This window comes from Myxine glutinosa, chromosome 1 (assembly GCF_964187855.1).
Source record: "Myxine glutinosa chromosome 1, kmMyxGlut1.1, whole genome shotgun sequence".
In the NCBI taxonomy this organism is placed as follows: domain Eukaryota; kingdom Metazoa; phylum Chordata; class Myxini; order Myxiniformes; family Myxinidae; genus Myxine; species Myxine glutinosa.
Window position 1 is genome coordinate 171,442,909 of NC_136261.1, and position 24,003 is coordinate 171,466,911.

General features: G+C 43.7%; 1 protein-coding gene across 2 annotated transcripts in view; it reads right to left on the minus strand.

Moving 5' to 3' along the window:
• Positions 1–23,472, minus strand: part of LOC137431179 (uncharacterized) — a 43,417-nt gene extending 19,945 nt beyond the window's left edge. Inside the window, exons 1-3 of one of the 2 annotated variants that reach the window (XM_078780088.1) lie at positions 23,167–23,422; positions 10,989–11,015; positions 4,817–4,962 (exon numbers count right to left, since the gene is read on the minus strand). In XM_078780088.1, the coding sequence (XP_078636214.1) occupies positions 4,817–4,962; positions 10,989–11,015; positions 23,167–23,206 (213 nt within the window). In that variant the 5' untranslated portion in view covers positions 23,207–23,422. Of the gene's footprint in view, positions 1–4,816; positions 4,963–10,988; positions 11,016–23,166 lie in introns of both variants that reach the window. The other variant, XM_068122195.2, reaches the window with a different exon arrangement.
• Positions 23,473–24,003: the final 531 nt, after the last annotated feature.

The following is a 24,003-nucleotide window of genomic DNA, read 5'->3' on the forward strand; positions in this document are numbered from 1 at the left end:
GTTGGCCAGCCAGTTCGTGAAAGACTTGGGCCAAGTTTCCTCCAGCCAACCCCACAATATTCTGATTCTGATACATGTGCCATACTCTATTGTAGAGTTGGTGCTGCCGAAGCATTTTCTTGGCAAGGGTTATACCAGGCGGATTGCCATTGTTGTGGGAATAATTGTGCCCATTAAAAATGAAGTGCAAAATGAAAGAAAGCACAGGCATAAAAAGAGGGGACGCTCTAGCCCCTAAATGTCTGAACAAGGGGGGCAGAAGGACAACAGGAAACAACAATATTATGTTACCGAATGTGATAAATCTCTGATTTGTACTGTATAGTTTTTGCCACAATCACCACCTATACAATGGAGATTTTACCGTTATCTGGACGTACTCTAACAGTAGCAGTGCTGCATGCTTTGCGTTTCATAATATTGCAATGGAATTATCACACCAGGCTGATACTTCTCAAAGTTTCAAAAATTCTTTCAGATGCAGTTAGGTACATCACCGTATTTGCTCCTTGCGGGGGTTGTGCCATACAAGAGGATTCAGATTAGTCCACATTGCTTTATAAAAGGAATCAAATGGGGGACATTCATCTATATACAGTATTAGCAGGAGTACCCGGCGGAGGGGGGGGGGGGGAGGAGGGGAGGGAAGCAGGAGAGGGAGGAGGGGAGGGAAGCAGGAGAGGGAGGCGTGGGGAAGGGAGTGGGTGGAGTGGAAGGGTGAGGGGAGGGGGGGGGGTGAGGAGAGAGGGAGGGGAAAGATATACTACATATTGTTACGTTTGTAGGGGGTAGACAATGATTACCTTAGAGCCAGGTAGAGTGTATAGATTAGTGTGCTCCAACAGTCATGAAGAAGAAGAAACCTCGTAACATAAGTAGGAAAGTTGTGTAGACCATATGCCGGGTAAGCTTGTATCTTCGTCCCCAAGAGAGGGGTTGGGTTTGTTAATTAGCGAGTGATTATGGGTAAATTAATCCTGTGTATGTAATTGCCTCTGTAATCTTTTCCTGTGTTCTTTATGACACCGCACTACACACCATAGACAAGTCAAGCAGTCGACACCATAATTAATAACGCTAAATAAAAACCAACCGGAAACCAGGCATCAAGCACTACCGCTGTTAACACCGACTTGGTGAGCACACAGGCACAGGCAGGGCCATGAGCATTGAGCCACGCCCTGAATAGCAGTGATTGGTCCGGGATTTGATTGGCACAAGGACTGGTAAGATGGGACTCGCTGATAGGAGTGGACATGGAGACGTCGTGGGATGACGTCAGAGCCTCGCTGTTACGGATTCGTCACTTCCGTCTTTGTGGTTTTCATCCACTGGAAGCATTTTTAGTTCCATGTACTATTATTGTTATAGTTTGATTGAAATGGAGATAACTGTCTTCAAAGGTAAAAACTAGTGCTTTAAAAGAAAAACGAAATGGATCGGGAGAAACCGGAAGAAGAAGAGGAGGAGTAGAAAGCGGCGCAAGTGAGGTCGGGAGAGAAAGGCCGAGCTGCTTTGAGGTATCGAGCAGATGCTGGTGAACGTTGGTCACGAGCGAATATTGGTTTCCCCGGGAAATGGATTCCTGTGACAGAGTCGTTATCGCTGTGACAGTTAAACCTGCGTGACGGGTTTTGTGGTTCCGAAGTGAATCGTTGTTGGAGAGCAGGTACGCCTCCATTATGTGCCCGTCCGCCATTTCACCTCGCTCCAGCCATTTCACCGCGCCCCAGCCATTAGCCTGGTTCGCGTGTGTGTCTTGGATTTCGATTGGGAATTGGTGGTTTTTCCGCTTGGGAGCCGCTGCTTGTTCATATCAGCGTCATTGTCTGGTGAACTGAAGGTGTGAATTCCCAGTTGCCTTTTGGGTGAACTTTGGCCTGACCGACGTCGGCTCGACACCCACCCAGCGGCTCTTTGGCAGCGTCGACTGTCAGCCGACCTGGGTTCTGGTCTCAATACGACCTTTGTCTTGTGATCACCAGAGCGTGGATCGACTTTGGCCTGGTGTCGTGACAGTGACTTTGGGGGTGTTACATTTTGCTCACGTGGAGTACCGTGAGTTATTGAGTTAAGAAACTGGTGGTACCATCATAGGAATTATCTGGTATTTGTTGTGCAATTGAGATTTTATATTGTACTTGCAAGTTGTTATTATTGTGTGATCTTAATACAATATTTGGTTTTTGGTATCAACTGATTAGTGTGGTTTCACCATTGGTCATTGGCACACATAATGGCACATCTTTCTGCCGTGACTCATTTCGGGGCTCGGAGGTACACCGTGACAGGGGTTTGGGGAGGAGCACGTAACACTCGCGTACAAAACAATTAGAGCAGTGGACATTTTGTTTTTCGGGGTCTGGATCTGGTGGTGAACGGTCGTGTGCCGACATTTTCTGCTTCTCGTTCTGGATCCCAGAGTGAATGGTCACAATTGCTCTTGCGCAAGGAAGTTTCATCATGAACAGTCGTGTTCCGACATCTTCATAGTGATCGTGAGAAGGAAGAGCTGTGGACCGAGAACTGCAGTTTCCCGCACACGGACGACTAAGATGAGCGCGGCTGTGCGAACATGTGTGTGCGAGGCCTAGTTTGCACCCACGGCAGTGCAATCTGCAGTTTTCCCATCAAGGACGCGAGGGGGATTTGACAATTCCTGACGAGATTCAAGAGCGATTTGAGATAAGTGTCACAAACTACACATATTTATTTTTCAGGTATTTTATCCCTTTCTGTATTCGGGTCTGTTTGGAAGCGCTCCAATTAGGAATTTAGTTCATAGTGCATTTTATTTGTTACCGGCATTTTTGGTTAATAAAGCCGGCATCTTCTTGTACATCGTAAATCCTGTGTCGGGTGAGTTAATTATTGCAGGTTGAAGACTGCCAGTCGGATCCGTGAAGGTAAGCGCTTACAGCTTCTCCCCCACTTGCTTCCCTCGTGTGTAACGAAGGTCCACCATTGAATTAAATGCCTCGGGGTTAAGCTGGAGGGTGGGGTGTCTTTGACAGGCCCCTCCATTTTGGGTAGGGGGTGAAGGGAGGAGGAAAAATTTTCCTATGCAAAGAGTGCTTCATAACGTCAGTGTTGCACAGGAGAAAAAGGAAATTGTAATACACTCTACACCATCACCAGGTGGCGCTACACGGTACACATTTATATAGAGAATGTACGCCTCTCTCCCAGTCTCTCACACCCCCGAATGAGGCCGGGGCCATATCGCCTATGTTCCCCCCCAGACAAAGTTGTATTTGTATTTGTACCCCGAGTGAAGTATAAAAGTGTTTATAGCTAGAGTACCCGGCGTTGCTCAAGCGAAAAAGCAACATTAACATATTTGAAATGAGGGCAAATATAATGGAAAAGCAATTACATCCAAATCAGAATCAATCACAAATGTCAAACAATCTTTTTACCTTTTCATTGAATATCTGCTGCTGAATGTGCCGTTCATCACGTTTCTGAGTTAAGTACGATGACGTTCATGAAGAAGAAGAATCCCAACCACCAAATTCGACAGCTTCCGGAATTGTTTTATTATTTGTGTTCAAATGTCTGGTGATTGTTTTGTATTTATTTATGCGAATGTGTACTTGTATATAACTGTCATCTATCTATAATTCCAGTAATCTCTGTACGTTTGTACGTTTGTACGTTTGTCTGTCTGTGACCGCTGTTTCTCGACAACCACGGGTCCGATATACTTTTAACTTGCCAGGTATATTGCTGGGGACCCGAGGATGTGCCTTTTCAAGGTTTCATATTAATCGGACAATTACTTACCGAGCTATGTCCAAAAAACGATTCAACCAATCAGAGAGCAGCGAACGATCGCGTGTGCCGAACGTGGCGGGCACACTCTGCCTCGGATGGCACATTTGAGAGCGTATTCATTTATTTCACGTTTGCAAACTATGTTGGCGTTAAACTATGTTTTACAACTAATAAAAACGAATTTGCGATTCATTCGCTTTCCTGCGCGTTTGTGCACGCGATGGCGATTTCTTTACCAAACTCCGGAAGTCGTTCGCTTTGGACCAAACCATTGCATGTAAATAGAGGGGGGGGATTGTCACCACTCGCAAGCCGTTCGCTTTGGACCAAACCATTTCATGTAAATAGAGGGGGGGGATATAATTTTAGATATAGATATAGTACGGGCATGCCCTAGTATAAATCAAAAAGGCTTAGGCACTACAGGGCGATTTAAAAAAAAAAAAAAACTAACATTTCCCCCCTAAAACACTGCCAGACACTCACTGATGAACCTCTGAAAGTTTGACGAAGATCCGTTCAGCCATCTCTGAGAAAAATGACGACACACAGACACACACACACAGAACAACAGCTCTCTTATGTAATAGATTTAATGTATCAGCAGTTTTATATCCGTCGGTTTCTCTCTTTGCACCCATTAGTTGGCCAGTTGACCTGACTCCACCCACAGCAATGTCATTGGTAGGAAAGTTGACTCCACCCACAACGACGTCATTCGTATAGGAAGGTTGACATTTTGATTTTCATGCAGTTCGGACCGAACACATCGTCGAACCTGTCATATTCACAATCGCAATGCCCATCCTTTACATTGCTAAACATAAACTTCTGCGAACTTGCGAGGCAGCGCTTCGTTGCCTATACACCGTCCCAAAAAAGGGAGCGTTTTCTACGGAACTCTGTTTCGCGGGTCCCTGCTCGTCTCTGCAAAAGTGACAGGTAATGAAAGGTATAGCTATCAGCTTATCAGCAAGCATGAAAGAAGAGTTTACCTTCATCTTTAGCTCCAATGGCTGAATACAAACCTATTCCTCACCATTCTGATATCGTTTTCATTGAAGTTCCATCCGATCGAATTTTTGTTGTGGCGATGAGGATAACGAATGCGGCATTCCAAAGTCAAAGTTGCGCCCGATTTCACAGTTATTTCCTTCTGCCTCACTGTTGCTGCTATCCTCAATACTGTATGGAGTTTTACAAAACAAAACATTAGACAGTACTTGGCAAAATCATTGTAGCATAATGCAAAATCATTGTAGCATAATGCAAAATCATTGTAGCATAATGCAAAATCATTGTAGCATAATGCAAAATCATTGTAGCATAATGCAAAATCATTGTAGCATAATGCAAACGCATTGTAGCATAATGCAAAATCATTGTAGCATAATGCAAAATCATTGTAGCATAATGCAAAATCATTGTAGCATAATGCAAAATCATTGTAGCATAATGCAAAATCATTGCAGCATAATGCAAAATCATTGTAGCATAATGCAAAATCATTGTAGCATAATGCAAACGCATTGTAGCATAATGCAAAATCATTGTAGCATAATGCAAAATCATTGTAGCATAATGCAAAATCATTGTAGCATAATGCAAAATCATTTTAGCATAATGTAAAATCATTGTAGCATAATGCAAAAGCATTGTAGCATAATGCAAAAGCATTGTAGCATAATGCAAAAGCATTGTAGCATAATGCAAAAGCATTGTAGCATAATGCAAAAGCATTGCAGCATAATGCAAAATCATTGTAGCATAATGCAAAAGCATTGTAGCATAATGCAAAATCATTGTAGCATAATGCAAAATCATTGTAGCATAATGCAAAAGCATTGTAGCATAATGCAAAAGCATTGTAGCATAATGCAAAATCATTGTAGCATAATGTAAAATCATTGTAGCATAATGCAAAATCATTGTAGCATAATGCAAACGCATTCTAGCATAATGCAAAATCATTGTAGCATAATGCAAAATCATTGTAGCATAATGCAAAATCATTGTAGCATAATGCAAAATCATTGTAGCATAATGCAAAATCATTGTAGCATAATGCAAAATCATTGTAGCATAATGCAAAATCATTGTAGCATAATGCAAACGCATTGTAGCATAATGCAAAATCATTGTAGCATAATGCAAAATCATTGTAGCATAATGCAAAATCATTGTAGCATAATGTAAAATCATTGTAGCATAATGCAAAAGCATTGTAGCATAATGCAAAAGCATTGTAGCATAATGCAAAAGCATTGTAGCATAATGCAAAAGCATTGTAGCATAATGCAAAAGCATTGCAGCATAATGCAAAATCATTGTAGCAAAATGCAAAAGCATTGTAGCATAATGCAAAATCATTGTAGCATAATGCAAAATCATTGTAGCATAATGCAAAAGCATTGTAGCATAATGCAAAAGCATTGTAGCATAATGCAAAATCATTGTAGCATCATGTAAAATCATTGTAGCATAATGCAAAAGCATTGTAGCATAATGCAAAAGCATTGTAGCATAATGCAAAAGCATTGTAGCATAATGCAAAAGCATTGTAGCATAATGCAAAATCATTGTAGCATAATGTAAAATCATTGTAGCATAATGCAAAATCATTGTAGCATAATGCAAAAGCATTGTCGCATAATGCAAAAGCATTGTAGCATAATGCAAAATCATTGTAGCATAATGCAAAAGCATTGCAGCATAATGCAAAATCATTGTAGCATCATGCAAAATCATTCTAGTATAATGCAAAATCATTGTAGCATAATGCAAAATCATTGTAGCATAATGCAAAATCATTGTAGCATAATGCAAAATCATTGTAGCATAATGCAAAATCATTGTAGCATAATGCAAAATCATTGTAGCATAATGCAAAATCATTGCAGCATAATGCAAAAGCATTGTCGCATAATGCAAAAGCATTGTAGCATAATGCAAAATCATTGTAGCATAATGCAAAAGCATTGTAGCATAATGCAAAAGCATTGCAGTTTTATGATCTGGTTTGATTTTGCATATTCCAAAATATTTTTCCAAATTATGTATGGTTGCCAACATTTTAATTTTTTTTGTATACAAGATCGAGGCTCGTGAAAGAGCTAACATTAATCACACAGAAAGACAAACCGACACATAAAACATATAACATGGGGAGCGGTAGACAAGATGGGGAGAGAGGGGGAAGGACACAAACACAACATTTGAGAGCAGGGACATCGAGAGGTCTGTGGGAGGGAGAGGGCTTTGAGGGGGGGAGGGAGGAATGGGAAGGGGGGGGGGGTGGGAGAGGTATAAAACATATGGACACTGCCAGGACTTCCAGGAAAGAAGTTGGAATTTCAAACAAGGTGGATCTGGGGTGAATTAGCGGGGGTAGAAAAGATCAAGGTTTTGGATGGGGGAAGATAAGAGATGGTGGTGAACAGCTGTTTTAAAGACCTGGAGGGAGGAGTGGGATTGAAGGGAGTGTGGGAGTTTGTTCCAGAGGTGGGAGAAAAGAGGAATGAAAGAGTGAAGGTGAGCAGAGAGCCGAGATTTTGGCGAGATTAAGAGTGTGAGATTTGTCAGGATTGAAAGACATGTTCCACTTGTTTGACCAGTCTGTGATTTTGTCCAGGTCTTCAGAGTGTGAGGAGGCTGCAGACTGCCGATCTGAGGGAGAGGAATGGAGCGGCAGAGAGTGGAGTCATCAGCAAAGAGATAGAGAGGATTTTCCAGAGAGTCGGAGAGATCATTGATAAAGAACAGAAAAAGCACAGGGCCCAGAACACTGCCTTGGGGAACTCCAGCCTGAACAGGAAGGGGAGATGAGAGAAATCCATTCAGGGCCACACGTTGACTACGACCAGAGAGGAAGTCCGCAAGCCATGCATGGAGATTTCCATGGATACCATAGGAGGAGAGTTTGGTGAGCAGATCTGGGTGCCAGACCGTATCGAAGGCACGTGATATGTCAAGGGAGACAGCTCTGATTTCCTGTTTGGCATTGAGGACCTCCATCCATTGTTGAGACAGCAGAAGCAGCATGTCCAGAGTAGAATGACCTGGTCTGAATCCAAATTGATGATCGGAGATAAAGCCATTGGAGAAGAGGAAGGATTTGATATCCGAAGCAATGATGGATTCCATGACTTTGCTGATAAATTGGGAGCATGCTGATTGGTCTGTAGTTGCAAGGATCTGTTTTTGCACCTTTTTGTGTAAAGCGGTAATGTTTGCTGATCTCAAGGATCTGTTTTTGCACCTTTTTGTGCAAAGCGGTAATGTTTGCTGATTTCCAGGATACTGGCAGATGACCTTGAGCAAAAGAGAGGGTGAAAAGAACAGAGAGAGGGTGAGATAGAGCGGCAGAGCAGGATTTTAGGACCCGTGGGCTGATGCCGTCTGGTCCAGTTGCAGAATCAGAGTCGAGGTTTGACAAAAACTCCTCCACCTTGTCAGGAGAGAAGGACACAGAGTCCAGAAGCAGTTGGGTTCGACTGGGTAAGGTTGGAAGAGAGAGAGATGGGTTTGGGACACAATATTTTGAGGCAAACACAGAGTTGAGGCATTTGGCTTTGTCATGTGCGGTGTCAACTGTGTAGCCATTTGAGGTAAGGGAGGGGATGGAGGGGGAACAAACACCAGAAACGGATTTGACCAGACGCCACCAGGATTTGGAGGAAGGAGACAGGTTTGAGAGTTCAATCATGAGTGTGGAGAGATAGTGCTTCCTGGCACTCCTGAGGGCAGAGACACACTTGTTCCGAGCTTAGTGGAAGGAACTGAGATTGCCTTCAGTTGTATTAGCCTTCCAAGAGGCCAAGGCAAGTTGTTTCAGGGAAACTGTCTCACCACAAGATTCAGTGTACCATGGACGGGAGGAAGGGTAAGACCATTGAAGACAAGATGGGATAAATCTGTGCATGAGAGAGAGCAGTTTGCTTTGGAAGAATTCCCAGGAAGAATTGATGTCAGAGGCAGTGGAGATGGGAGACCAATCCAGACGATTGATGGCTGCTTGAAGACCGTGCCAGTCGGCCTGAGTGAAATGCCAGATTCGTCGACGCTGAGCAGGCTATTTGAGAATGGCCAGAGAGATGTCCACTTTAACAAGCACATGATCAGAAGAACCGATTGGAGCAGAGGAAGAGCAGCAGACATTAGCAGGGAAGTTTGTCATAACCAAGTCTAGAAGAGAAGATACACCATTGGCTGAGATTCGGGTTGGGAAATTGACAGATTGTGTCAATCCCAGTGAGTCGCAGAAGTCCTTTGCTGAGGTGCCATGCCTGGTGAGAGATGAACCCACACCCATCCAGCTGGCATGATGACAGTTGAAGTCACCACATATGAGGAAGAGAGAGTTGGGATGAGTGGATAGAAGTTGGTCCATGTTGTCAGACAGTGAAATGAAAATGGAGTCATCACTGTTTGGAGGATGGTACAGAACACATATGAACAAAAGGTGGGAGCGGAGAGGAAGCCGTAGCCAGAGGTACTCCTGGGGGTGAGGTGGAGAGAAGGCAGTGCAAGGAGAGTGAGGAAGAGAGTTTTTGATAAAGATAGCCACCCCACCACCAGGACGAGGCATAGGTCTATCATACCGGAGGAGGGAGTAACCCGGAAGAGATATTAAGGAATCAGAGACATCTTGAAGAAGGAAAGTTTCTGTTGAGCAGATCAAGTCTGGATTGTTAGAAGCAACCTGTATGGAGAGATCAGTAAGGTTTGAGTGAAGGCCCCGGATGTTTGAGGTCCACACCCTTAATGAAGATAGAGGGGGAGCATCGGGTACAGGACAGGGGAGGGGATGAGGTAGCGTAAGATGAAGGATGAGAGGGGGAGGTAGGGAGAGCAGTTGATAGTGTCTCAGAGATTACAGAAGAGTTACAAGAAAGGGAAGGATGAGGAGAACGAAGGTTTGATGGTGAAGGGATGAAGCACAGTGAGGGGTTGTTTGAGGGGGGGCAGAGGAAAGTATAAGGTTGGGCGAGGTCAAGGTATGAGATAGAAGGGAGACGAAGTGGGGAGGAGGCAGCTTTTAGGAGGAGGGGGGAGGAGGGAGAATTGGAGAGGAATGGTATGGGGGGAGATTTGAATGGGAGGGGTTTGGGGGGAGTTTTTAAGGGGAGGAGTGAGGGGGGAGTTTAGGAGGGGAGGGGCAAGGGGGGAGTTTAGGAGTGGAGGGGCAAGGGGGGAGTTTAGGAGTGTAGGGGCAAGGGGGGGATTTGAAGGGGAGGGGCAAGGGGGGAGTTTAGGACGGGAAGGGAAAGGGGGGAGTTTAGGAGTGGAGGGGCAAGGGGGGAGTTTAGGAGTGGATGGGCAAGGGGTGGGATTTGGAGGGGAGGGGCAAGAGGGGAGTTTAGAAAGTGGATGATTAATGAAAGACGAACATTGTTAACAAATTGGGTTTATTGTGATTTCCAAGTTAGCAATCCGATTAAGAACGATGGAGGAGGGATGGAATGAATGTGAATTTAGAACATGTAGTGAGGGAGACGTATAAGAGATTGAATTTATTGTTTTTCAAGTGGAATGAGTTGGAGAGGAAATTGAAAAAAGCCTTTTATATAGGAAGAAAAACAGCGTGTTGTAATATCCCACTGAATAAAACACTGAAGGGGAAAGTTTAAACATATTTAAATAATATTTAAACAGAACCGTGAACAATCTTATATGCACAAAATACCAACGGGGGAGGGCCGAGAGGGACAACCACGAGTCACGTGAACAGGGTAAAAGGTGGATGGCAAGGAGATAATGAGGGTGGGGTGAACAGCACACCTGGACTGAAGTACAGGATGAGACAACAGCACACGTGGAGAAAGGAAAATATGTTTTTTTTGTTTGTTTTTTTTCTGGGGGGGGGGGGGGGGGTGGGGATTTAAAACGTTAGACAAAGAGTATTATGTTCGGGGTAGAGAGGAAAAATCTAAGAGCCAAGCAAAACACGAACATTGAGACATTGAGAGAAGACGAACATTGAAAGAAGAGAAAGTGTAGGGTGGAAATAATCCGTGGTGCGAGATGATAGGTGGCTCCCCCAGCCATGGCAGGGAAATTTTGTAATTTTTAACCTTAAATTTGTACATTCTAAGACACTCTTTTATGCAAAATTAAAGCAGAATAATCTTGTTTTCCTGATGATTTTTTGTTACATGTAATTCATGAATATGTTTTGGCCTTTAAATTGTATAACATAATAGCAAAGGTACCTGGCGTTGCCGGGCAGCACAGGGTCGCTTCGCTGACGGGAATATTGAGAGGAGGGGAGAGAGAGGAGAAGAGCAGGAGGGAGCAGGACGATGGTGAGGGGGAGCAGGAGGAGGGGTCACTCAAGCACTCAAGTGGCTTAAGCACTCAAGCAAGCACTCCATTTGAAACCGTTGATAGGGAACGGACTGTTTGGCAAGCACTAGTTATCTGCTTGGTAACTGAAACACCCCTGGACATCTGGACAGCATACTGTACAATGGTACATACAAAACGTCACCAAAAGGCCACTTTTCTAAATTAAAGAGTTTAGATATTAATCATGACAATTATACTTGTAATGAAAAAGTAACTTGTCCAGTCTTCAACGTGGTTTTAGTTTTTAAAATGTACATTAACTCAGAGGTGACACGTTGAGTGTACGAAAGTGAATGTGTATATTTAAAAGTGTAAGTGTACACAAATTCTTTAAAGTGTATGTGTGTGCATGGCTACAAAACTGGGTACACTATTATACAGATGAAATAAAATGCCCTCAATTAATAAAAATGAACTGAATGAAAAGACACCTCTAGTTTTATGTTGTAGCAAATAGTCTTGAGGACCTGCAAAAGCCTGATTCATGCACATTATATCATGCACTTGCGATGGCTGAGTAAACAAGACAAAAATGGCATATTTTCGAAATAAAATGTAACATTCTCACTGTCAATTTTTATTTCATTGTCTTTCAATAAAAAATATGCATTGACGATTAAAATTGTAATTAAATGGAATGTTTGATGTCTAGTATGTCTCCTGGTGCTGGTTTTTACATTTTCTGAAATTCCTCGAAATGTGCAATGCGTGGCAAAATAAGTGTGCATAACGCTTGGTGTCCACCAAATTCACAATAATTGTGATGTCAGTTGTATTTTCAAATCACAAACGACTCGTGAAATGAACGAGGTGTGTAGGTTAAGAAATACCTTAAGAAGCTTATTCAATCGATCAATCAGAAAGTTATTTTTTTTTCGCGATAATCTTGTCGTATTTTTTTTAGTGTCCACCCAGTTATGCACGAATCACATTGCAGCAAAAGTGAAAAGAAACCCGCTTCGCTCAAAAACTTGATTACGTGTAATGCGGGTCCTGTTTGTTGTGATAGCAAAGCAGTCACTCGCTGGCAGACGACCACCCGTTTACAGATGACGTCAGAACTTGTTTTCATGTCCGTGTCCTCCAGTGCTGTGTTATGCACGAATCCAGCATGCGAAATGCACTCTCGTTTCCATTTTGGTGAAAACGAAGCATGTAGCAGGTCTGATGCTTCAAACTCGGATACTCCAATATATACAGAACAACATAATACATCATACTTACTGTTTCCTGAAACATTATTTTACACTCAGATGTAACACTTAGTGTACCCAGTATTGTAGCCATGCACGTGTACATCATAAATTGTAAAAGAAGAAGTAAAAAAGAAACCTCTCAGGAATTCCCCGGCAACCCCCCAACTAATTAATTAAATACGCAAGCATTTCACTTCCATGGCGATTTTCATTGGTGAAATATAGTTTGAAAAGTCGGGCAAAAACCAAAAGTTTTTTTTTATTATTAGACTTCAGCATTTCCTTTCTTCTGCATTATGATAACGTTCCTTCGTTGGGCGGTGTATATTGGACAGTTGCCGCGATTACTCTGAACAACACATGCATTTGCATTGGCCAACAGCTTCTGTGTGTTTGCATGCTGCTCATGAACTGTGAATGCCACCGAGAGCCGCTGTGGCATTTCACAGACCATGGCTAGTGCAGCACAGGCACGGTTCTCATTGATACAATGTTTTGCTTTAAGTTGCATCCTGTGAATCAACCAATGAGAAACATTATACGTTTCGTGGGTCAATAATGCCTGTAAATGGGACAGCATTTGCCACTTGCTGCTGTGTACTTTGAATAATACCAATCAAATGCAATGGGATTATGGATATGATTTTCCAGGCAGAATCAAGGAAACCTGCCCAAAGGCCGACAGAAACCATGTCACAACATGAAATTCTATCAAAAAATTTGATGAGATATTATTTTGTGAAAGCCAAATTTTCGCCGCGAACAGAACCTGCAACAACAAGCCATCACAATGAAGATGTGGAAGAATCTATATACCGTATATATTAAAAGCTGGGTTTTTTTTTTCTTTGTATACTGAATCGAGGCTCGTGAAAGAGCTAACATTTACTTCACAAACAAATCAACCAGACAAACAAAATATATAAAAAGAGGGAGCGGAAGACAAGATGGGGAGAGAAGGCGAAGCACACAAACACAACATTTGAGAGCAGGGAGATGTGTGGAAGGGAGAGGGCTTGGGGGAAGGAGGCGTGGGAAGGGGGGGGGGGGCGGAGGAAGAAGTATAAAACACAAGGACACCAAGGACTTCCAGGACAGAAGTTGGTATTTCAAAAAAGTGGAATTGGGGTGAAATTAGCGGGGGTAGAAAAGATCAAGGTTTTGGATGGGGGAAGATAAGAGATGGTGGTGAACAGCTGTTTTAAAGACCTGGAGGGTGGAGTGGGATTGAAGAGAGTCAGGGAGTTTGTTCCAGAGGCGGGAGAAAAGAGGAATGAAGGAGTGAAGGTGAGCAGAGAGTCTTGATTTTGGCAGTTTAACCATCAGAGGGTTGCAGGCAGATCTTGTGCGACCTGTAGGAATATTTGTGGGACAGAGCCCAGAGAGAGCTGGGGGGGGGGGGCAAGGCCAGAGAGGAGTCGGTAGAAGACGGAAAGACCACCAACCTGCCTGCGGTGAGTGAGTGAGAGGCCTTTGGAGTTAGCTTCATCGCGAGAGATTCCAATGATTCTGAATGCTTTGGTTTCAACAGCGTGAAGACGAGCTAGGTGTGAGGCAGGAGCACCAGCCCAGAGGGGAGAGCAGTATTCCATTGAGCTGCGGATGAAAGCCTTGTATGTGGTGAGGAGCTCAGGTGTGCCAAGGAAGGACTTCGCACGACGGAGGATGCCCAGTCGGCGACTGGCTTTGGAGGCCAGATTTGAAATGTGGTTTTCCCAGGAAAGATCATGGCAGATAGTGAGATCCAAAAGCTTGAGTGACAGAACTTCTTGGAGAGGATTATTCAGAAAGTGTATGGGAGGGTTGTCCAGTCGGTCTTTTCGGAGAGACATCGTAAGAGTGTGAGATTTGTCAGGATTGAAAGACATGTTCCACTTGTTTGCCCAGTCTGTGATTTTGTCCAGGTCTGCAGAGAGTGAGGAGGCTGCAGACTGCCGATCTGAGGGATGAAGAATGGAGCGACAGAGAGTAGAGTCATCAGCAAAGAGATAGAGAGGATTTTCAAGAGAGTCAGAGAGATCATTGATGAAGACCAGAAAAAGCACAGGGCCCAGAACACTGCCTTGGGGAACTCCAGCCTGAACAGGAAGAGGAGATGAGAGAAACCCATTCAGGGCCACACGTTGACTACGACTAGAGAGGAAGTCTGCCAGCCATGCGTGGAGATTTCCATGGATACCAAAAGAGGAGAGTTTGGTGAGCAGAGTGGGGTGCCAGGTATATTTATTTCTCTGTCACATAGAAAGCGACCTCAGGTTCATGGAAGTGACCTCACGACTGCCTTCGTCCCATTGGTTGGACGGCTCACACAACTCCACCCACAATCAAATTCATGTGCGACCATTTTGTGAAGCAGCATATGCCACAGGCCTCAGGCCTCTGGGGTCAGTCCATGGCTCAGTGAAATTTGAATCATCCCAGATAAATATTCACGATGTATTATATATGCATATAAGCAGCACTCATGTTTTTGCTTCATGTATGCACACCGGGATATTTTATTATTATTTTCGGGACGATCTCGGCAGCAATCTGTGGCATTGTACACCGCGCAAATAAAGGGATGAACAAATTATTTAATATATTAAGGTTTTTGAACGTAATTTCGGTTTTAGCCTGACTTTGCAAGGCTGAATAGTATGAAAATATGGAAGAGAGTTCCTTCATGCATGTAATTAAAATATAGGGATGAGCATTTTGTTCCATTTGTATTGATATTGCACTTGTCGTAGTTGTTGTTTTGAAAATCATGTCTATTGATCTAATGTGTGCGGCGAAAGTCTGGTGTTGGCATCACAATTAAGGTGACTGGCTTGGGTTCTTAGGGTCTTGAGTTAGAGTCCCAGTCATGCTGTTAATTAAGATCAGGTGGGTTGATTCAGCCTGTCATCCATTTTGAGTCACCACTCCGCCGCATCATACTTGAATGGCTCATTCTTCCCAGTCATCTAGATCTAGTACATCAATGATCTAGTACTCATTTTTTCGACCTCGAAAGGATGATAGGCTGAGTCAATCTACCTGGTGTTAATCAATGGTAGGACAGGGGCTCAAACTCAAGACCCTAATATCTTAAGCCAGCCTCCTTAACCATTAAGCCAACATCAGGCTTTTCACTATTTGACATAACCTTTTATGGGAGGATCATATCATCAATGGCCTGTTGCCATCTGGGTATTCTCCGCAGAGTTAAGATATTCTTTAGCCCCATTTAGCTCATCACGGTGCACAAGGCATTCATACAGAACAGCATGGAGTATGGCGCCCCGCTCTGGGCTGGTGCTCCCGTTTCCCATCTTGGACCTCTGGAAGTGGTCAAAAGCAAGACGTTCCCCACCACTCTATCTTAAAGCAGGAGGTGAATTCCCAAAGAATGTCACGCTCTTACCGTCCGCAAGTTAGGGGACTCTCTATTTAGCCTTCTCTTCAGTATTTATGAATTATTTACAAAAACTATCTACAATTAAAATTATTTATACAGGTAAATATATCGTGGACATGATGGACGATCAACTAGTTTGGATATAAAGGATTACACCACAGAATGAATTGCCAGATGATGTTGGAAAATCTCAGGAAGAGCGTGTTAAGTCTTCAAGTGAATCAAGTGAACATTGAGAATCTCCTTGAGGTGAGGCATTCAAATGAAGGTCTGCACATCAGGCACAACACATTGTGTAGTTCCTCATTTCACGCCCTGTATTTTAGGTCATTCATTGTGGGTGACCACTCTGGCTTCACCACCTAACAGGGATCACAAGTCCATTCAGTCTCTTGCTCAGAACCTACATGCCTCTACTCTTCCCTCGCCTTATCTGGGGGACTTTCCACTCCTCCCATGTGGTCCAATTGATCAAGGCCTGCTGTGAACTAGTCACAACAATTCACCTACAATTCTTGGCATACCAAGGATTGGTCCACAACGATTAGCTCATATGAGGTCCACAATGCTCCATCGCTTCAATGGTGGTCATAATTCAGCTCCACAGGCCTTCTTATACAGGGTGTCTCAAAATAGATGGAACCCATTAACATGATAATAATTTATTACTCAGACAAGAAACTCCAAAAAAGATTACATTTCCTGGAAGCTGATATGATAACAATAAAAAACTGAAGATTTGAGGTCTCTAGCTCAAAGGATACATTTATTAGAGCAGATGTTCCAAATGACCGCCTTTGCGCCTTAGACACACTTGAAGCCGACGAGCGAAGTTGTCAATCACCCTGACACACTCTTCCTTCCTGATGGCACGAATCTTTTGGGTGATGGCCACTTTCAGTTCAGAAATGGATTGAGGACGATTCTCATACACGTGGTCCTTCAAGAACCCCCAGAGATAAAAATCTGGGGGGTTCAGATCGGGTGAATGCGCCTGCTGATCAGCCGATCAGGGAATCGGTGGTCCAGCCACTCCATCGTGATGTTGGCTGTATGTGTATGTGGAGTTGCCCCATCCTGTTGGAACCATTGCACATCTCGATTCACGCCACGACGTCTCCCAAGTCCCCTCCAGAACGTGTTGAGCACCACAATGTAACGCTCCTTTGTGACAGTGACTGCCTCCTCGTCTGCGTCTTCAAACCAAAACGGTCCGATTATGCCATGTTTTGAGATGGCCACCCAGGCCGTGCATTTCACAGAGTGCAAGGGCCTCTGAAGCACCTCGTCTGGGGCTTGTGTGCCCCAGAACACATTGTTCTTGCTATTGACATGCCCACAGAGCAAGAAGTGTGCTTCGTCACTGAACCAAACATCATCAAGAAAGTCAGGATCCTCTTCGATCTTGTTCTCGAACCACCGGCACATCACAACACGTTTTGCCATGTCAGCTGGTGTGAGTTTATGCTTGATCTGGATCTTGTATGGGTACAGCTGAAGAACCTTGATCAAGATTCTTTGCACTGACGCACGTGAAAGACCCAGCTCTTGGCTACGTCTTCGGATGGACTTTTTCGGGCTCCTTCCGACAGAATGTCTCACCGCATTCACATTGTCAGGAGATCTTGCAGTCAGCTTCCTGCCAGACTGGGTGTTTCTGCCTTCTTGTTGAGGTTGTTTACTGATCCAGTGGCTTGAAATTTGTGTGCCCAACGATAAATTTGGTTTTTCTGGGGATAGTTGTTGAAGTTGAACTTCCTGCGAAATTTTGCTTGCACCGTTTTGAATGATTTCGTCTCCAAATAAGTAGTGACGCAAAATATTTTTTCCTCCTTTGTCCAAGGCATTTTGATTGATAATTATTAGTTGTTATGGTCTCCTCTCTTCAAATCTGGAAAAAAAAGAACAAGAACATTAATATTGGCAGAATTATTAGCAGTGACATGGGTTCCATGTATTTTGAGACACCCTGGTACTCGTACTTTTAGGTGACATAACTTGTTTTCCTTTCCTAAATGCAATAATTTCTTCTCTGGCATCGAATTAGTGGCCCACAAAGCTTTGGAAATTCCTCCTTCCTTCACACTTCAGGGCACTTGACCATGCTTATGCTTTCCGCTTGAAAGGTTCATTCATGGCCACAGTTTCCTGATTCTATTCAGGCAGCTGGAAGATTGGATTTAAAGATGAAAATCACAAGATACTTAATCTATTACAAGCAGCCTTGAATCCTTCATTCTATTAGCTCAGGCGTTATTATTGGCGTCAGGAAGGGCATCCGGCCATAAAATCATTGCCTCAAAAAGAGAACCATGACAATTACAACTACATATGGGCAGGGTACAGCCCGAAGTGGAGATCGGTTTCTGAGGTTTGGGACATGGAATGTAGGGACAATGACAGGGAGATCAGGAGAAGTGGTGGAAGTATTGGTCAGAAGAAGAGTGGACATATGTTGTGTGCAAGAGACGAGATGGAAGGGAAGTGGTGTGAGAATGGTGAAGGGTAGGCAGGGACAGAAATACAAGTTTGTGTGGCAAGGGTGCCTGGAGGGCATGAATGGTGTTGGTGTCCTGTTTTCTGAGGAGTTTGTAGACAGTGTGGTGAGTGTGCCTAGAGTGAGTGAAAGGTTGATGATGGTGAAAATGATGATTGGAAAGCTCTTGGTGAACGTCATCTCGGGATATGCTCCGCAGGTTGGTCGGAGCGATGAAGAGAAGGACAGGTTCTGGTGTGCGATAGAGAAACTGGTGGAAAAGATGAAAGATGAGGAAGTTGTTGTGGTAGGAGGAGACCTAAATGGACATGTGGGAAGGAGTATGGATGGTTTTGAGGGAGTTCATGGGGGTTACGGATATGGTGTGAGAAATGGAGAAGGAGAAAGGATTTTGGAGTTTGCTGATGGAGCTGATTTGTTGATTTGTAATACTCAGTTCCAGAAAGAGGACAATAAGCTTGTTACATACACGTCAGGTGGGTCGACGACAACCGTTGACTACCTGATGGTGCGTAGGCGAGATAGGGGGCACCTCCGGGACACAAAGGTGATCCCGGGGAAGGAGGCTGTTTCACAGCACCACTTGGTTGTCTGCGACATAAGGGTGAAAGGTGCGAGGAGAGCTCGGCGGGTGAAGTACCAACCGAGAATGAAGGTTTGGAGGTTGAAAGAGGTGACAGTAAGGGAGGCATTAAAAGGGAGGATGAGTGGGGTAGAGGATGATGTGGTTGAGCTTGAAAGTGGATGGATGTCAATGAAAGCTAGTCTGTTGGGAGCCGTTGGTGAGGTATGTGGATGGACAAAAGGACCACCGAGGCACTCGGAAACATGGTGGTGGGATGATGAAGTTGGAAAGAGGATTGACAAGAAGAGGAAGAAGTTCAAGGAGTGGCAGAAGGCGAAGGGTACGGGAGCAGAAACAGCAGAGCATGAAAGTTATAAGGCAGCCAGGAAGGCTGCAAAGAAAGAGGTAGCAAAGGCGCAGGAGGCATGTAGGAAAATGTTCGGAGAACGCTTGGATTCGGAACAGGGTCAGAGAGCAGTATTCAGGATTGCAAAGCAGATAGCGAAAGAGAGGTGTGATGTGATGGGGGTGAGTTGCTTGAAGGATGAAGTGGGACAAATCGTTGTGGATCCAGATGGAATTAAAGGAAGATGGAAAAGATGTATGGAAATGCTGTTGAATACAGAGAATGAATGGGATGGCAACATAGAGAGTAACCCAGTTTTAGGACCGGCAGAGAAGATAACTGAGAAGGAAGTTGAGGAAGCGATAAAAGCAATGAAGAGTAGAAAAGTGGAAGGGCCGACGGGAGTTGTGGGAGATATGTTGAAGGCAGCAGGAAGTTGGGGTGTGAAGAGAATGACAGAGATCTGTAATCTGGTGGTGAAAGAAGGCCGCATTCCAGTGGATTGGGAACGGAGTTCCCTCGTCCCTCTATAAAAGGGGAAAGGTGACGCTCTGGAGTGTGGCTCGTACCGAGCGATAAAGTTATTGGAGCATGGAATGAAGGTATTGGAAAGGGTGTTTGGAGAGGAGGATAAGGAAGAAAGTGAAGATCGACGAAATGCAGTTTGGATTTATGCCAGGAAGAGGAACGACAGACGCACTTTTCATTGTGAGGCAGTTGCAGGAGAAGTACATGGAGAAGAGGAAGAAGTTGTTTCTTGGGTTTGTTGATCTGGAGAAAGCATTCGATAGGGTTCCACGCAAAGGATTGACATGGGCATTGAGGAAGTTAGGAGTGGAGGAATGGTTGATCAGAGTAGTGATGGCAATGTACAAAAGAGCGCGCACAGCTGTAAGGACAAAGGACGGGAACAGTGGTGAGTTTGAGGTGAAGGTGGGAGTGCATCATGGGTCGGTACTAAGTCCACTACTATTTGTAGCTGTGATGGAGGTGCTGGCTCAGAACGTAAAGGAGGGTTTACCGTGGGAGTTGTTGTATGCAGATGATCTGGTGTTGATTGCGGAAAGTATGGATGGACTGAAGGAAAAGATGAACAAGTGGAAGGAATGTATGGAGACAAAAGGTCTGAAGGTGAATATCGGAAAGACGAAGGTGATGGCAAGTGGTAAAGCATGTGGTGAGGTGGAAAGAACTGGGAAGTGGCCCTGTGCTGTGTGCAGGAAGGGTGTCGGAGTGAACTCCATTCAATGTACAATGTGCGCTGAGTGGGTTCATCAAAAATGTAGTGGTCTGAGAGGGTCATTAACCAGTGTGGCAGCTACATGCAAATGTAAGGTGTGCACAGAGGGAGCTGCAGATGGAGGAAATGTTGAGTTGGATCTTGGAGACGGCGTGAAGCTGGAAGGTGTGAAAACATTTTGCTACCTCAGAGACATGCTGAATGGAGAAGGTGGATCAGACTCGGCAATGGTTGCTCGAGTGAGATGTGCATGGAAGAAGTTTCGGGAACTGAGTGGCGTGCTGATGAGGAGGGGAGTGTCGTTGAAGCTGAAGGGAAAGGTGTATGCTGCATGTGTGAGAAGTGTTATGATTTATGGGAGCGAGACATGGGTAATGAACGTAGAGCAGCAACAAAGTCTGGAAAGGGTGGAAATGCGAATGTTTCGATGGATGTGTGGAGTATCGTTGAGAGAGAGGAAGACAAATGATGAATTGTGAAAGATGATGGGAATAGAGCCTGTGATTGATGCTGTGAAGAGGAACAGGTTGAGATGGTTTGGTCAATTGTTGAGGAAGGATGAAAGTGATTGGTTGAGAAGAGTGATGGAAATGAATGTAGAAGGAAGTAGAGGACGGGGAAGACCGAGAAAGACTTGGCTAAAGATGGTGGAAGAAGAAATGCGGGCAAGGGGGTTAACAAGGGGAGATGCAGGAAATAGGGCAAAATGGAGAAGATTGTCATGGGGACCGCAAGGCTAGCCCCCGCTCTAGCAGGGAAAATGGCCTTAAAATGCATGTTGTTGTTGTTGTTGTTGTTGTATTAGCTCAATCCCACGTTCAAATTGAAGAGACAAGAAGATGAAGACAGTTTTTAAAAAAAGATGCGACTTAGATGCGCCAAAGCATTACATTCATATTAATCATGCAAATGGAACAATATTCACTTCAATCTTCACAAACAGTGAAGAATGATTCATCATGATTCAAACACTTCATCATGATTGATACACTCACCTTGTGCGTACCTTTTCTTTCCTGTACATCTTTCCCTGTAGTCTGTCCTCAAAACCCTCTTAATGTACAGTACTTCCATACATACATGTCTACCTCATCTAACATTCTCGTTTTCTCTTTACATTTGCTTCTTCCTTCAAGATCATTTCTTCCCAAAATCCCCCAATATTCACAATCTTTTCCTTCAACTCTCTTCAACAATAAACTTCCGTTTAGACAATAACCCTCCGTCTCCAATAATAACCCTCCGTAACAATAACCCTTCAACAATAACCCTCTGTAATAATAACCCTTCAACAATAACCCTCCATAACAATAACCCTTCAACAATAAACCTCCGTTTAGACAATAACCCTCCGTCTCCAATAATAACCCTCCGTAACAATAACCCTTCAACAATAACCCTCTGTAACAATAACCCTTCAACAATAACCCTCCGTAACAATAACCCTTCAACAATAACCCTTCAACAATAACCCTCCGTAACAATAACCCTTCAACAATAACCCTCCATAACAATAACCCTTCAACAATAACCCTCCATAACAATAACCCTTCAACAATAAACCTCCGTTTAGACAATAACCCTCCGTCTCCAATAATAACCCTCCGTAACAATAACCCTTCAACAATAACCCTCTGTAACAATAACCCTTCAACAATAACCCTCCGTAACAATAACCCTTCAACAATAACCCTTCAACAATAACCCTCCGTAACAATAACCCTTTAACAATAACCCTCCTCCGTTAACCTCCAATAACCCTTCAACAATAACCCTCCTTTGTTAACCTCCAATAACCCTCTGGGTGAGACTCCAGGTCTTTAAAACAGCTGTTCACCACCATCTCTTGTCTTCCCCCATTCAAAACCTTGATCTCTTCTACCCCCATTAATTCACCCCACATCCACTTTTTTGAAATCCCGACTTCTTTCCTGGAAGTCCTAGCAGTGCCCATGTGTTTTTTTTTTTTAACCTCTCCCACCCCCTCACCCCCCATTCCCACGTCTCCTCCCCCAAGCCCTCTCCCTCCCACAGATCCACCGATGTCCCTGCTCTCTAATGTTGTACGTGTGTGCTTTCCTCTCTCTCCCCATCTTGTCTCCCGCTCCCTTTATTATATGTTTTATGTGTCGATTTGTCGTTTTGTGATTAATGTTAGCTCTTACGCGAGCCTTGATCTTGTATACAAAAAAATAAAAACAAAAAAACCCCTCATGTCCTTCAACTATTTTTAAAGACAATTCTTCAACAACTCTGAGGTGTGCCTGGCACTCTCCCTCAATCTGTCTTTGCCATCATCACAACCTCCTTCAATAACAATCTAAACTTTCTGCTAATGAGCACGCCTAATTTGTTGTTGGCAAGATTAAGGCCAATAGTTTTAATGCTAGCTCACACAATTACCTCCTACTACTACCACTACTACCGACTACTACTACTACAACTCTAACAGTCCCCAATTTTTCCCACCTTTTTGTGGGATCAATTGGTGAAACGTTTTTGACCCAAATCTTTCAGGAACAGGTTGACAAGGCCTGATGTTCAACTGAAGGTAACATAAATTTGTAGTTTAGTCAGAGTTGTAACGATACCTCGCCTACTCGAAACAAATTATACCGTGGGGACATCCAGTTAATGTCCACCTGAGTGATGGCGCACACATTGATGCATTTCCCTGCCTACGAAACACCAGAAACCCAGGCTAGACATCTCAAAGGTTTGTGCGCATACCTCGAGCCTACCCTGCCTTCTGATACACCATTATACCATACTGTATTTATAAATCACAGTGAACGATGGATAGGAAAGGTACTTACACGACAAAGCGAAGAGCAAGACCACTTGGCATTTTTCCATGGTGAATATGAACAATAAAAATGGTGGCCCAGTTCCACTGAGAGAGAGAGAGGAATATTTGATAAATCACTAGATGTAGAATAACTGGTGGAATCGCCTCATTTAATTCGCTTATGCTTTGCTTTAACGATTGAAGTCGCCTTTTCAAGTGGCTTCGGCACCACAAGACGACAACTGAACTCACTGGTTCCTCGTGAATTTTCACTCACTGGCACTGATGACACATTCCGCAACAAAATGAGAAGTCTTAGAACGTTTCCCAAGCTATATTTATCACACTGAATGCGGAAACTTTTTAAAAACGGAAGTTTGGTTTTGAGTACGGATTCAAACCACATACTGTTTCCAGAACAAGCCATCATTACATCCTGCTATTTTGTTGATAACGGTATGGCATAGGTTGAGGTTTTTTTTGGTATTGCGCTCAAGCTAAAGTGTGGGTAAAGTATTATATTGCTTGGATTGGGTGTTTATTTTTATTTTTTATTTGTATTTTTAAACTTTTTTGGATCTTTAATTAGATTTAGTGTTGAAAAATCCAGAAACATGTTATAAAGATTCACAATATTTGATAAAAGAATAGATTTCATTGAACAAGTGTAATTGATAACTCCAGCACAAAACTAGCGGTCTGGGTTGGCGACACATGGGAATAAAAAGCAAATCAAACTAGAAGGCACTCAGTAGAGAGCATACCTCCACCTGGTTAGCCATATCACTCAATGGTGAAGAATCACTTAAAAACTTCTACTAGCCGGATCCGGATCCGGATCTTCACCAAAATTGAATCGATTCTT